Below are 13959 nucleotides of genomic sequence, written 5' to 3'. Positions count from 1 at the left end.
TTGATTCATACAGCTCTAAAAATTTTCCCACAAGATCAAGTAGCTTAAAATTCACCAAAAAGGACAGAATGCAGTGGGAAAAATCAGTAGGTGTTGGGTTCTAAAATACCCTTGTGTCTTTTGCTGAAATCCCAGCATGGGCACCTACAACACATGGCCTCTTCAGCAGAATAAATGAAAATGTTCATGTACAAGTAGGAGCAGGCTGAGGCCACAGCTCATGAGAACAGAGCTGGAGGGCTGTTCATGGTATCATCTTGTGTCCCCAGAGTATGGGGTGTTTGTTAGTTTATATAGGACACAGCTGCTTCAAGACTGAGCCACTAACTTCACAAGCATTCACATGGTTTGACCAGTTATTGCTTTTACATAGAATTTGCTCATGTTCGTTTCTGGGTTTCACAGGAGCTCTCAATTTTCTGACAGTTCCAAATAATGGAATGAAAAGCAACTGGGTATTTTTATGCAAACTACTTTTTGGTTTTGATTTGAATTATGGAATGGAAACAAATCTGCCCAAGTTAGGTGCTTGACTGCAGGGAATTGTGGGGAAGGTTTTTCTTGATGGAAGACATAAATTTAATCTATAATCAGAAAAAATACAGGTAGAGGTTTCAGAACAACTGTAGATGATAAAGTTTTCGGGTATCTGACATCTCTGCACAATGAGAAAGATAAAATGCTGTAGATCCAGTTGGGACATGACAGAAGGTGGTAATGGATCCCAGATATTTTACAGTATTGTGGCATTCACAGGAAGTAAGGTAAATGGGCTCCAGTCCCTCCTCAGCCCCAAAGGGTTTGCATTCCCATTTCCTGGGAATGCTCTATCATCCTACAGGATATACTACTATGAGCTTTAATTAAACCTTTTGTTGTGCACAGAGACAGAAAAACTGATAGTTTTGTCTCTAGCTTACTTACTGAAGGGCAGTAGAGATAGCAGAGCTAGATAAAAAGGTGTAAATGGGGTTCCAGTTACTTTCCCTGTAATATTTACAGACAGCATATTGTACATGAGAAAAAACAGACACTTGGGTTCATAATGTGGAGTATGAACTTAATATTTCTTTCTCACCAAATGCTCTACCCTGAGGTAAAACAGATGTATGTTCACACTCAGACACATAAGAGAGTCTCAACTGCAAACCTCCTGTGTCATGGATGATCACTCTGACCTGTGCACGCTGGGCTGAAATCACTCTTTACTTGCAGACCTGACCAATCCAAATTATATGGACTTCTCTAGGAACTTACATTAAAAGTGAATACAAGGATCCAAATACAAGGAACCAAAGACAGCCAGGGAACTTCTAGAAAGCCAGAAAAACCTACAGAATGTAGACTTTTATGGAACATAGCAAACCTATAAAGCAGGGTAAATTACATACCATGCCTGATTTCACTGCATTTCTGTATGTGTTTCACTGTATTTCTGTGTTTTCACTAGCAAAATCTATTGACAATTTCTCTCAATGACAAACTCCTGCAATTGGCTGCACACCTAAGTAATACTCATCACAAGAAAAACAAGTGCCATAGCAAATTGTAAAAAAGAACACTGCTACTAAAGCCCACTCAATTTATTCTCAGAATACTCTGAGCTGGAAGGGACACACAAGGATCACTGAAATCCAACTCCTGGCCCTGTACAGGACAGTCCCAGGAATCACACCATGATTTGTCTTTTCATTAACTATCTCTATTTCAGAACCCACACATGTCAGAATGTCATGCTGACGATGATGAGAGAAGGTAGAAGAACGGAAAAAAGATTCACAGAGGCAACTTGAAGATGCAGCTACTGACAAAGAGCCTTCATCTTTCTAGTCAGCAAACCCCAAGTGCAACCTTGATCTCTTCCCCTTGTTCTCAGGCTTTTTGGAGAGCACTGTAGTACAGGCATGATTAACACTGGTTAGTCAGCACCACTTTTGAAAGGAGAACCTTTCTTCAAACAGTGTGTGTGCACACTGCCATGCACAGACAGCTTGTAACTCATGACTAGATCTTCACAGTACTACCATACCATAAATCATTACCAATTTAAGAACACTGCTTTGCTGTATTAACCATCCTTGTCCCTGGCTTGGTTTGTATGCACATGACGAGATGATTTGTATAACACTTTCTTGACCTGTTGCATCATAATTTGAAGCCAGGATTCCACAGTTCAGGAGTTACTCTGGGAAGCATCTCAATGCTTGAAAGACAGGTAGTACTTTGACACAGCTCACAAGAACAAGCAACCTGTGCATGATGACCACATATATGAAACAGTTCAAGAGCCAAGTCAGGTACTCTTTCTCACAAAAATATTCCTTTTTATTTAATTTTTTTTACCAGGCAGTTATCCACAAACTGCAATTTACAGCATGAACTCTGACAGCTATATTTTGGAAAATTAGACTAACAAAGCAGGTGTATTGTGCTTAAAGTTCAACACTAAATTAGGAGAGAAACACAACTCTGCATGCTGTCCAGCAGAGCACTCAGACTTGCAGCTACACCTCATTAAAACATCAATGTGCTTTACGTGTTGATTACCTATGGCTTATACATTGTTTAAGCTATAACATTTACATCCCTGACAATCCAGTCTGCAACTACAACTTGCTCTACATTTCTCAAACTGTTGTGCCTATGAAACCCTATGTCATTGCATCCCACCCACAGAACCCGAGGATTCATACAAGGATACAATGAAACTCTGAATTTCACGAAAGGACAAAACAATGTCCTGTGCTGCTTATGCTGGTGTGCAAGCACCTTGCAAAGGCAGCACCTCTCCAAGCTTAAACCACTGAAACACACCAGGCCTATTGCTACTTTTTTTTGTTTTTATTGCTGTGGTTGAAAGTGTTTGCTACACCTACAGCACCTCTATACATGCAGAGCTAGAAACTTTCCTCTTTTAGGATAAATATACAACAATATGCACCAATAACAAATGTATGTCATTTTTTTTCCCATTAAAACTGTCACTGTCAAAGATATCCCTTTTCCATGCTCTTCCAAACATAAGCTTCCAATAGTTCATCACAACTTTACTGACTCAAAGCATGTTGTCTCCAGAAATTTATAAGAATTATTACTGCACTCAATCTTGCTGTTATCAGCAGGCATTTTTTCCATAACAAATATTTCAGGATTTTCATTATTATAAGCATCTCTTCACACAACTGTGATTAAAACAGAATTTTAAAAATCTGTTGTTTCAGTACTTTTCACATGCTTTTAGAACCATGAGTTGTTTTTGCCATAACAACTTAATCTCCGCTCTAGTCTAAATATAACACCATTTTTTGGTGGGAGAAAGTGTGAACTGGATACTTAACTTGTTTACATAGCTTTTTCCAGCCTACAAGACTTCTTGGCTACATTTAGCATTTCCATCACAGACAGATTACAATCAAGAATGCCACAATTCAAGCCATTCTAGTAGAAAACATGGGGGTCTGTTCCATGTGTATTAAATTCCTGCATACTCTGCACCACTTACTACTCCCATAAAGACACTGTTTAATTTTGTGCAACTTAAACCTCACATTTATCCACACAGGGAAATGAAAAGTTTAGTTAAGCATATAAATATAGCTCTTGCACAGCTGACTGTAACTGATGCTTCCGAGGCTGTGCTGCCTCCATGACTATCACAACATCTGGCTAAACTTACTTTAATCCAGGCTTCTCTGTTAAAGTAAAAGCAGAACAGAGGCAAGTATGTCCTTAAGTAAAAAGCTAGAGAGTTTCAGTAAATGCCGTGTCTCATGTATCTATTTCTTTAAGAAAAAACAATTGCAAACGTGCTGCTGACAATTGCTGCAGGTACTGCAGGAAGCCGGCAGCTGGCACGCCACAAAGAGACCGCTCAGCGGAAACTCGTCTGTCGTTACATGGCAGAGTTCACCCACCACGAGCTGTCATTAACATCCAGGGCACAGTTTCAGCAGCCAAAACCCAGATGAAAGCAAACTGCAGCTGAAAGAACCAGCAGTGCTGCAGCATCTCCACAACAGCAACCTCTGCCCCTGTGCTAACAACTCAGGGACTCCCTCACCTCTATCCCAGCCAGCTCCACTTGGACCTTGGGCCATCCCCTTCCCCTCTGTGTCAAATGGCACTTTCTGTAAGGCTCAGTGAAAACCAGACCTTGGGCCATCCCTTTCCCCTCTGTGTCAAATGGCACTTTCTGTAAGGCTCAGTGAAAACCAGACCTCCACATGGACAGAGGAGTGCTGAGCAAACAGCTCCTAAGAAGGGACAGGTGGCTGTCAGACTGACTGCCCTCCACAATTACACTGAAGGCTCTCTGCTGCTGAACCAGCCTAAATTCAGGCAGTCAGGCCAACCACCCTAAGCTGATCTTGGATGAATTATTTAGAAATGCTCTGCAACACACCCAGCCAATTTGAGGAACTATTCTGATTTTATTTTTACAGGTTATCAGAATAAATTAGTTGGCAGAAAAAATTAACAGAAGCAAAGAACAAAATACTGAAGGATTTTAGGTTTGTTGTTGTTTGTTCATATTTTAGTTCAGGATTTGAATAGCAAGCACATAAAATAATGTTTACAGATAATATTCAAATATATTTAACATCAAGTTTTTAAAAAGATTCACTATTCAAACACAATTAGAATGAGACTTGTACTGGAACAACCCTTGTCCTCAACATTCTTAATGCCAGTGTCTACAAAAGTGATCATGTAGAAACAATAAAAAACTGGTCATCCCACAGAAGCACATACAGCCTTATAAATCTGTATCTATGAGATTTTGAACAGAATTTAATTCTATATATATTTAATTTTTCATATGTATGCTATATATTTTTGTGTACATAATTGATGATGATTTTTAGTTCAATGGCAGTGATAAAAGACTAGGCAGAAGCACAAACTGAAACAAACAGTGAACTTTATCCAGATTTTGATGCAAATTTGAGCACTTGCAAAAAGCTCATCAATCTCAGGGAAAAAAAATAACTTCAACCTTAAAAGACTTTTTAATAAAAAAATCAAAACCAAAACTACCCAGCTCATCACAAAGTACTTCATAAAAAGCAGTTCTGGCCAGAACAATCTGCCTATTCATACACTTCTGCTGCTTTCCAGAGCAGATTTCAAGCCTGGAGTCCACAAGCTGCTTCTAAGAGCACTGCAAAAGATAATAAAAGGTGAGGTTTCTCATAGTAGCCAAGTACATCTACCAGTTTGCTACTAGAGAACCCAGGAGACAGCTCAACTTCTCCAGACCCTAAAATTGTCCACTTTGCACCCTTCATTTCTCTGGTGCCAACTATGGAAAACACTTTTGCCCCTTAGCTGAGCCAGTGGAATAAGCTGAGCAATAACACCTTGCTGAGTGATTTCTCACCTGATCTAGCAAGTTAAGATGGTTTACTCAAGTCAGAAGAGCACTGAAGCAGGCACGAGCAGATGCTGTGAGGTTCCACAGCAGTTTATGCCAACTTATCTCTGGACTGCCACAGTGGCACACACTTTCTCTATGAGTTGCACGTTTTCCCCTTCCTCCCTGGCTCTGAAGCACGTCCCTTGCATGTGATTTCCCAGCTGCAACAACTGACCTAGCTGAAAATTAATTTTTGGCCAAGCTATTTTTCAGCCAGAACACTTATTTCAATAACTCAATGCACAGCCCTATAACTTCCACAGCTGATGCAAGCAGGATGGCAAAATTGCACAGCTACTGGCAGGAGGGACAGTTGAGACCTAGCACTGGTATCAACTGCTGCAGAACCACATTCCTATGAAAATTAAACACAATTTTAGTTGAATTCATGGCTCAAAAGCCAATGGAACATTTTACAAAACATGAAATTCAGATAAATTTGAAGAGCAGTTGTCTGCTGCAGAGTTTTGAGTTATCACTAGTGAGTTTTTTTTAAACTCTGCAGCAACATAGCATTAAAATTGCTTCCAGCTACAACAAATGTTAATCATATTAAATACAGATATTCTTCATTTAGAAAGTGAAACTGTATTGTGAATTATGCACCAAGAAGAGGCAGTATTTGTGCAACTCTTTTATTACTATCCAAACCAGACAGCTGGCAATGGCAAAAATGCTGGCAGCAATCTCACACAGTATAGTTACTCCTTAAAGCTGGAGTTGAGTTTTTCACTGAAAGGAGATATCTGTAACATAGCTGTGTAACATTTTAGACTAGTTTTTGAAAACTTGTGTAAACAACATGTAGTGGAGGGAGATAACACATAAACAGGAAAAAATGTTTGTTGCTGTTTATTGATTTTATTAAGTGGTTTTTAACAACCTATAGCTGGTATGTACAGCATGTTCTTCCAAAAAAGGAAATTTGCCGTTTCCTTTTTTATGCTGAAGTCCACACCCAGGAAAAATTACACTGAACTTCTTGTACATTATTTTCTCACACTGATTTGTATTTGCATATAAGTGACAAAAACAACACAAAAAATCATCCCCATTTTTGAACTACACAGAACAAGTGTTACCTTCTAAAACGTTACATTTTCAAATGTTTTGGAAATGCACATAAGTTATATTCATATGTCACTGAAAGACAGATTTTTAATCTATTCTGCCCCAAAATCAGCAAATTGACAATTAAAAAACTGTCAAGCCTTGTATTCTATGCAGATGGGCTATAGCGTGCCTTTCAGCTGTGGGACAATCTCCACCCGGCATCACAAAGTCAGCACAGTAACACACACTAAATACAACCTTGCAAAAGCACAGAAGGAAGCTCTGAGAAAGTAATTATTGACTTTCTCCTAAGCCCACTAAAACTAATTTCCTAATACACAAGAAAATAAAACATCAGTGTAATAAGAAAAAAGCCCAGCCAGAATTCACTGGCAGCACATCAACCGTGCTTACCCTAGCCAACCTTGTGGATGGTGATAGCAAAGATTTCCTCATATCTCCTTTTCATTAGCAGAAGAGGGAGCATTTCACTTGCTGACTGGACAAGCATAAAACCTTCAGCCACCACTCCATTCTCAAAGATGTGTCAGCAGTATCAGAAGTCATCCTGATACAAAATCTATTCCAAATTTATTGATAACCAGATACTAAAATGTGTCATCTTTTGACACCTGGGAGAGTGCTTTGATTTAACATCAAAAAGATGACGTTCTTTCATATCTGTCTCCGCTACAGGCCTTCCTTTTAGTTGTACTCATCTTTATCCAAAACCTCTTTACCCAAGATTTGGAACACCTGAGGATCAAGGTGGAGCTGGATGTTGCCAATTCAATACTTAAGCAGCTGAACTGGAGGATGCTGGCCAAGCTACTGGAATGCCAGGTCCTTCAAATGACCTCCCATGGTCCCCAGGATGCTCCTGGACACTCTGGTTACCCCAGTGCTCACTGGAAGAGCACCCTCTGCTTTGTGGAACATCACTCCCAGCAGGTCTTGCCAGCCTGCAAGGACCCAGAGCAGATGAGGACAGATCAGATGCAGCTTCCTGCACCAGGGGAAGATGTGGCTCTTGGTGCCACTGCCCAAGGTAAGCACATGTTAAGACACATTAAATTACAATTCCACCAAAGAAAATTAAGAAGCACCAGAATAACACCTTATCCCCCTTTCCAAATGGACACATCCTTATTTCAATATTTACCTCAAGGGCAAGATTATGCCAAACTACCCATCCCAGTCTCAGAATTGTTTTCCTGAGACCAAGTATGCACTGATATCCAAGATACCACATTGACTCATCACCATTTCCTAAGTGAAATACTGACTCGTTCTAAATTAATCTGACACAATTATTTTTCTTCTCTTTTAAATAACCACAGATCAGTCATCTTTGAATGAGGGTAAGTTCAGTGTTTCAGTTCAGCCCAATATATAATTATAATTCATTCTACCACAAAGGATGAGAAAAGAAGAAATATTTCTCTTCTTCTATTCAGCTTCCACATCAAAAGTGCTTTTACTTCTATATCTACACAATTTAAAATATATTGTTAATAGCTATAATAGAAAATTAAATGCAGGTACTTCTTTGTAGTATAAATACTACAGAGAAATTTGTAGTTTAAAACAACAAGAATTCATACAAACAACAGCCCTTCCTGCTTTTACACTAGAATGTACCAAGAGCAGAAGTTAAAACTAAGTGAGTAAAAACTAGGACTAAGTTAAGTATGTGATCTCATACAAAACCCAGAGCAGAAATAGGAGAACTACAAATATGATGCCAATCATTTGAGCGAGGAAATTCTGGCATTAGGTATTGTATATGTTGCAGTTTATGAGCATGATAAAGAGGAATCTGCACTTAAACATGGTCTTACAGATTAGAATTTTTGAAAAAGTGACTTTTATAGTCTAATGATTTGCTGACGAAATGTGAGAACTGCATTAAATAAACAAATATTTGCAAAACATTTTTCTGTGACAGAAAGGAATGAATAGGATGGTAAGAAAAGACTGATATCTTCTCAGCTCTTATGAGCAACAACAAAGTTAAGATTCCAGACTCAGTTCTGTTACTCAAAACTTCCCCTCTAATAAAACCACAAGAATACTAATGGCATTTCGTTGCTGCTGTTGAAAAAGAAACAAATGAAATACATGAAACTGCTTTTAAGACAGAAAGCATGTTTCATAAGCCACTTTGCATCTGACTGTAAAGAGAAATGAAAAAGATACAGCACAAAAAAAAATCACTAAAATATTAAAGAGCCTCTGCTCAGTGACACCCCAAAGATGATTCCAAGTAGGAATTCTATGACCTTTTGCAAAAGAAAACATTAATATTATAGTCTCATCAGGCTAATTCCCCTACCATGTGCTTGGTTAAGTGCAAATTTTGTTAACATCTTTCTGAACATATCCAATCCATTAATGAGAAAATACAATAGCCTACGAAGTCCACTAACCACTCTGATTACTTTAAGACTAGAAAAATAATAGAAGGTGGTTATCACAAAAACACAGGATGTTTAATAGCAACATTCTGCTAAAGAGAGCACCTTTAGTAGTGAAAAAAGCAATATTATTTAGTGATGTATAACAAGGTGCCTAGGGTCCCATTTTTCATTCACAGAAGTTAAAATCTTCATTTCCTGCATAACATTCCCAACAATTGCTGCTCAGATACATTGGGCTAGAAAAAGCACACAACCACTTCTTTCAACGACGCCATATATATTTTTACTGGTTCTTACCCTAATAATCCATATATTGGGAAAGAAAAAAGTTCAGAGAAAAAGTCTTCTCATAAATTTATTCTGACTTACAGTTTTAGGAGTTCAGGTTATTGGACCACGCCTATGCAGGACAAATTAGGAAAAAAAAAAAAAAGAAATAGAATAGGCCTTCCCATTTGTGGGTAAACACAAAAATGGCTTTGTAGGCTACCCCAGAAACGCCATAACCACAACAACTGACAGATACTGGTCAATATTGTGGTCCCCTCTTGTTACCACATGACAAGAAACATCATCCTTTATAGAAAGTTGTCAACACAATGCACCACAGAGCAGAGCAAGGAGGAACTAGACAGTAAAAAGGAGAACATATTTGTCACCATAAATGACAATAGTCAGCAGCACTAGAACTATCCAACAGATTTTAATTTTCTGACATAAAAGGAGCATTAAATCACACACAGATATTGCTAGTATCTATCCAGGAGACAGAGCCACTGTATTTGTTCATCTATTCATCTGTTCTCAAATCTGTGATACTCCCTCCCTTTTGAAAAGCAAACAAACATCCTCTTCAGAAAAAAACAGCTAACTCTCCCCTACAACAACAACTTATTGTCATGTACAGGTCTGAGATGTGTTTGTCTAAAAAACATCCCTGCACACCTACACCAGAGCAGAAGGCTGAAAAACCTGGAGTAGAAGTGGCAGTGAGAATGCTGCTATTAGAAGGTGACTTCAAAGTAATGCGAGTGGGATGAGTGAAACAATTTGAAGAATCAGCAATATAAAGACAGATGTGAGATGAGAGGCAGGAAAACACAGACTGAACTCGGAGTTTTCTGCTGCTGGGAGACCGGAAATTTTCTACCAGGCACAGAATATAGCAGCTGACTTAAAAATCTAGTCATAGGGGAATAGTACACATACTGGCAAGTACTTTTTAATGACACTTCCAAAATAAATCTAACTACATATTGCCTTAATTACATTTTTAAGATTGATTAAATTTATGTAATTGCTTTATGAGCTCTACCAATAGATGCAGCTTAAAAGGCAAAGGAAAAAAGAAAAAAAGGCACTCCCAACAAGGATTCCCTCTCAGAGGGCTGATGGCAGCCCCTAAGAATTAAAAGGATGCCAAGGGGATTGGCCATCCTAAAAAAAAAGTTGGAAAAAATAAATCACTTGACATTCTAGAAAAGCAAAGGAGGCAGAATAGGTTCTGTTATTGTTAAGTATGGGTTCTGTCTTTTCTGGATCTATGTAATCAATGTCTTTTCCAAGTGCCTCATGAGGTGGCATGAGCAATCTTAAAGCTAGTGATTAATACTGATTTAACTTCATTTGAGCAATGCCTCACTGATTACAACAGTCTGTCTTACGTGGAAGGGGTGCAAGACACATTTGGAAAGGAATGAGGAGGAAGAGGAAGGTCAGGTATACCAATGGCCAGCAAGCTTCATCCAGACCTCCTCCACAAAACCCACTTCCTACACCATGGCAGAACTACCAGAGAAAGTAGCACAGAATTAAACCCCTAAACCTCCTGTGCAGCAGTGACAGGGACACCAGCAAAGGCTGCAGGAGGCATCATGAGCGGGTCCACACTGAAGAAACCCAGGCCCTCGGACCACGAGCAGGAGAGGAACAACAGGGACCCTGCATGGCTGTCCACTAAAAGGAAAGGGAGCCTGACGCAGAACTAGAGCCTTTGCTTACAAAGGGTCCCACCAAGACAAGGTACTTCACAGCCTGTGGAGCAATCAGCACCTTGTTTCAGCACCCAGAGCCACAGCCAAGCACGAGGCCTGTAGCAGACCATGAGAAGCTGGGAGAACCACAAGCAAAGCGTGCATCACATCACCCAACTAAATCGAGACTGGGTGGAAAGGCAGGCATGACAACTATTTACAAACAACTGCCGGGCACTCATACCAGCAGCAGCAAGGGAATTGTATTCAGGGCAAGGGAGGCCACAGCTCGTGCCCACCCCATGTGTGCACGGCTCTCCCCAAGTTCACCTTTCTGCCACCCAAGTTATATCTAATTCCTGAGTATTGCTACAGCAAACAAGCTTTTTTCAAATCTGAACTACAGCAGAGCTACCCAATGAGAGGTATACAGAGAGGAATGGAATCATGAATCAGGAAGAAAGAACAGCAGGAAAAGTTCTCAGACAGTTTTTTTTTTCAGCTTTGGGACTCACTTCCCAAAGGAAGTGGTGTTAGGCTAACCACTTGAGTCATTTAAAATACTCAGGACAAGACACTAAAATTCTGCACTCCCATCAGAAATTCATGCACGTTCTTAGAGAAACAAGCATCCCTCCAAATCAGTCCTTCACAAGGGTGGGCCTTACTGGGGACACGGCACAGATCAGGTGCCTGAAGAGAGACAGCAGAATGAGCTCCCTGGCTGCGCCCACAGAGAACAACAGAGTTTTAACTGCTGACATTTCATTTTGAAATAAATATAGTTCATTTATCATGTGGCTGGCAAACAGATACAGCACTTAGCAGCTCCAACTTTGATTAAGGTAAGATTATGCATGCCTGTCAGCTTTTCACCTTTCAGCTGAGACATCTTTGAAAAGGACAAAAGTTGAAGGTGTTCACATCTTAAACTTGTCTTGTCTTGCCAATCTATTGCCAATGGCTCACTGTTTTTGCAACCCTTATAAATAGAGCCTTAGGCAAGCTTGCAAAATGCTACTTAATCATTACCCAGAGGCAAGTAATACTTTTTGTGACAGGAGAATGAATCATCGGTTTTGTCGGCTTCATCGCTGCGATGGATGTGGACAATGAATGTCTTTGCTCTTAGTCTTGCTTAATTTCGTCTAATTTACATCCTTCTAGTAGTATAATACTACTTTAAAAAGGCCCATACAAACAACCAAGAACAACAAAATCCTCTCACTGCCACCAAGCTGCCTCATTTCTCAAAACTAATTTTCCTCACACTGCTACCATCACCTACCAAATGATCTGCGTGCCAGGAGTACAAGTTATTTAAATCTTTTTCCACATACGTAGGGTCCTGCTTAATTTCAACGCTTTAGCACACAAGAAGCATTAGCCGTGAGTGGTTCCACTAATCTAAATGGAGACAATCGTTACTCCTGAAAGTTTGTGTACCTTGGCATGAATAGGACTGTAGCAGCAATGGCAAATCTACCAGAAAAATCAACATTTTTCACCCAACAGCTATGTGCACATGTGCTGGCATGAATGGACTGCTGTATTCTATCAAGGACAAATGAAGAAGCAAACATGAACGCTGATCAGCTTCTTTTCATAAACAGTCACAGACTACCTAATGAGTTTAACAGGCAGTCAGATCCTTATTCCATAACATAAAGACATCTGACATGGGCCTGAACAGTGAGTCAGAATGAATTTCCCATCGCTCCATGTTTCCTTCCAACCACCAGTAACTGAAGGCAATAAGAGGAGACAAAGCAGTGCGGTACTGCTGTAAGATTTTTCAGAAATCCCCATGTGGGACACGGTACAGCGGCCTCGCATTCCCACTCCATCCCGACACAAGTTTTAGCAACTATAGAGGCTCAGAGCCAGTTTGGACGGATCGAGCAGGCAAACGCGGCACTGCGACCATCCCGTCATTCAAAGTGCACAGACCCCGCTCTCAGGGCTCGCTTTCTGCAGATTTGTGCAGGTCAAAACCCGGGGTACTCAGTTCCTGCACTGCCTCACTCTTTTCGTTCCCATTCTTGTAACTCCATAGCCCGCTTCCCGTAGAAGGAACCGTCCCCCTCCGGCCGCCCGCCCTCGCCCACACTCCGGGGAAGAAGCCCGAAACTTTCCCAGCCGAGTGCTGCCCCCGTCCCGGGCACGGCCGGCGGGAGGCGGCGGCGGGCACAGGGCAGAGCACCCGCACGGCTTCAGTGCCTCTCGGAGAGGAGGGCTCGGGGCGCTGCCCGGGGCGGCCGCTACTCCGCTGGTAGGGCCAAGGCCGGACAAAGGCCCGGCCGGCCCCGGCGGCACGGGAGGCCCGAGGCCGCCGTCCCGCCGCCACAGGAAGCCGCAGGCTGGGCCCGACACCTTCCCGCCCACAGCGCCGGGCAGGCACGGCGGGAGGCGGCGCCCCCTCCTCCGCCGGGGACCGGCGCCGAGGGACCCGCACTCGGGGCGGCGGCGGCTCCCGGCGCGGGAAGCGGCGCTCGCAGTCCCGCGCCGCCCGCCGGAGCCCGCCCGAGGCGCTGAGCCCCGGGGCGGCCACAGGCACCGCTCATCCCGCTCCCGGCCGGCTGCGACCCCCGCCCGTCCTCCCGTTACCTCGGCCATGGCTCCGGGCAGCGGGCGCGCTCCGGCCCGCCCGGCTCGCTGCTGCGGCGGCGGCGTCCTGGGCTGGGCAGGGCTGGGCTGGGCGCGGCGGGACGCCCGGGCTCGCTCCTCGCTGGCTGCCCGCCGCCGCCTGCTCCGAGCTGCTGCGGGAGCCCGGCCCGCGGGGGAGGGGAGGGGAGGTCCGCGCTCCGCTCTACCCGCCCCGGAAACACATTCCTCCCCGCTGCCGTCAAGCGGGCCGGGGAGGCGTCTCCGGCGCGGCGGGCAAGGACGGGAGAGCCGTTCCTGAGGCAGGGCTCGGTGCCCGCTTCCCTCCTTGCCGCCCGCCAGCGCCTTATTTGGCGGGGTTTGCCCGCGGGCCGGCCGCTGCCGGGCTGGCCCGGTGGGTGCGGACGGGGCTGGGGCTGCCCCGCGGCCCCCTCGCTCCCGGCGGTGGCGAAAGGCTGCTCGACCCCAGCCCTTGTCCAGAGCTCTTCTCCTG

The 13959-nt window shown here is 42.9% G+C and overlaps 1 protein-coding gene across 1 annotated transcript in view; it reads right to left on the bottom strand.

The window, feature by feature from the left end:
• Positions 1 to 13550, bottom strand: part of ITGB1 (integrin subunit beta 1) — a 43296-nt gene extending 29746 nt beyond the window's left edge. The window contains exon 1 of the mRNA XM_058025635.1: positions 13470 to 13550. Coding sequence (XP_057881618.1) covers positions 13470 to 13478 — 9 coding nt within the window. The 5' untranslated portion in view covers positions 13479 to 13550. The remainder of the gene's footprint in view (positions 1 to 13469) is intronic.
• Between the last annotated feature and the right edge of the window lie 409 nt (positions 13551 to 13959).

This window comes from Melospiza georgiana, chromosome 1 (assembly GCF_028018845.1).
Source record: "Melospiza georgiana isolate bMelGeo1 chromosome 1, bMelGeo1.pri, whole genome shotgun sequence".
Classification (NCBI taxonomy): domain Eukaryota; kingdom Metazoa; phylum Chordata; class Aves; order Passeriformes; family Passerellidae; genus Melospiza; species Melospiza georgiana.
This window is presented reverse-complemented; position numbering and strand designations above follow the sequence as displayed.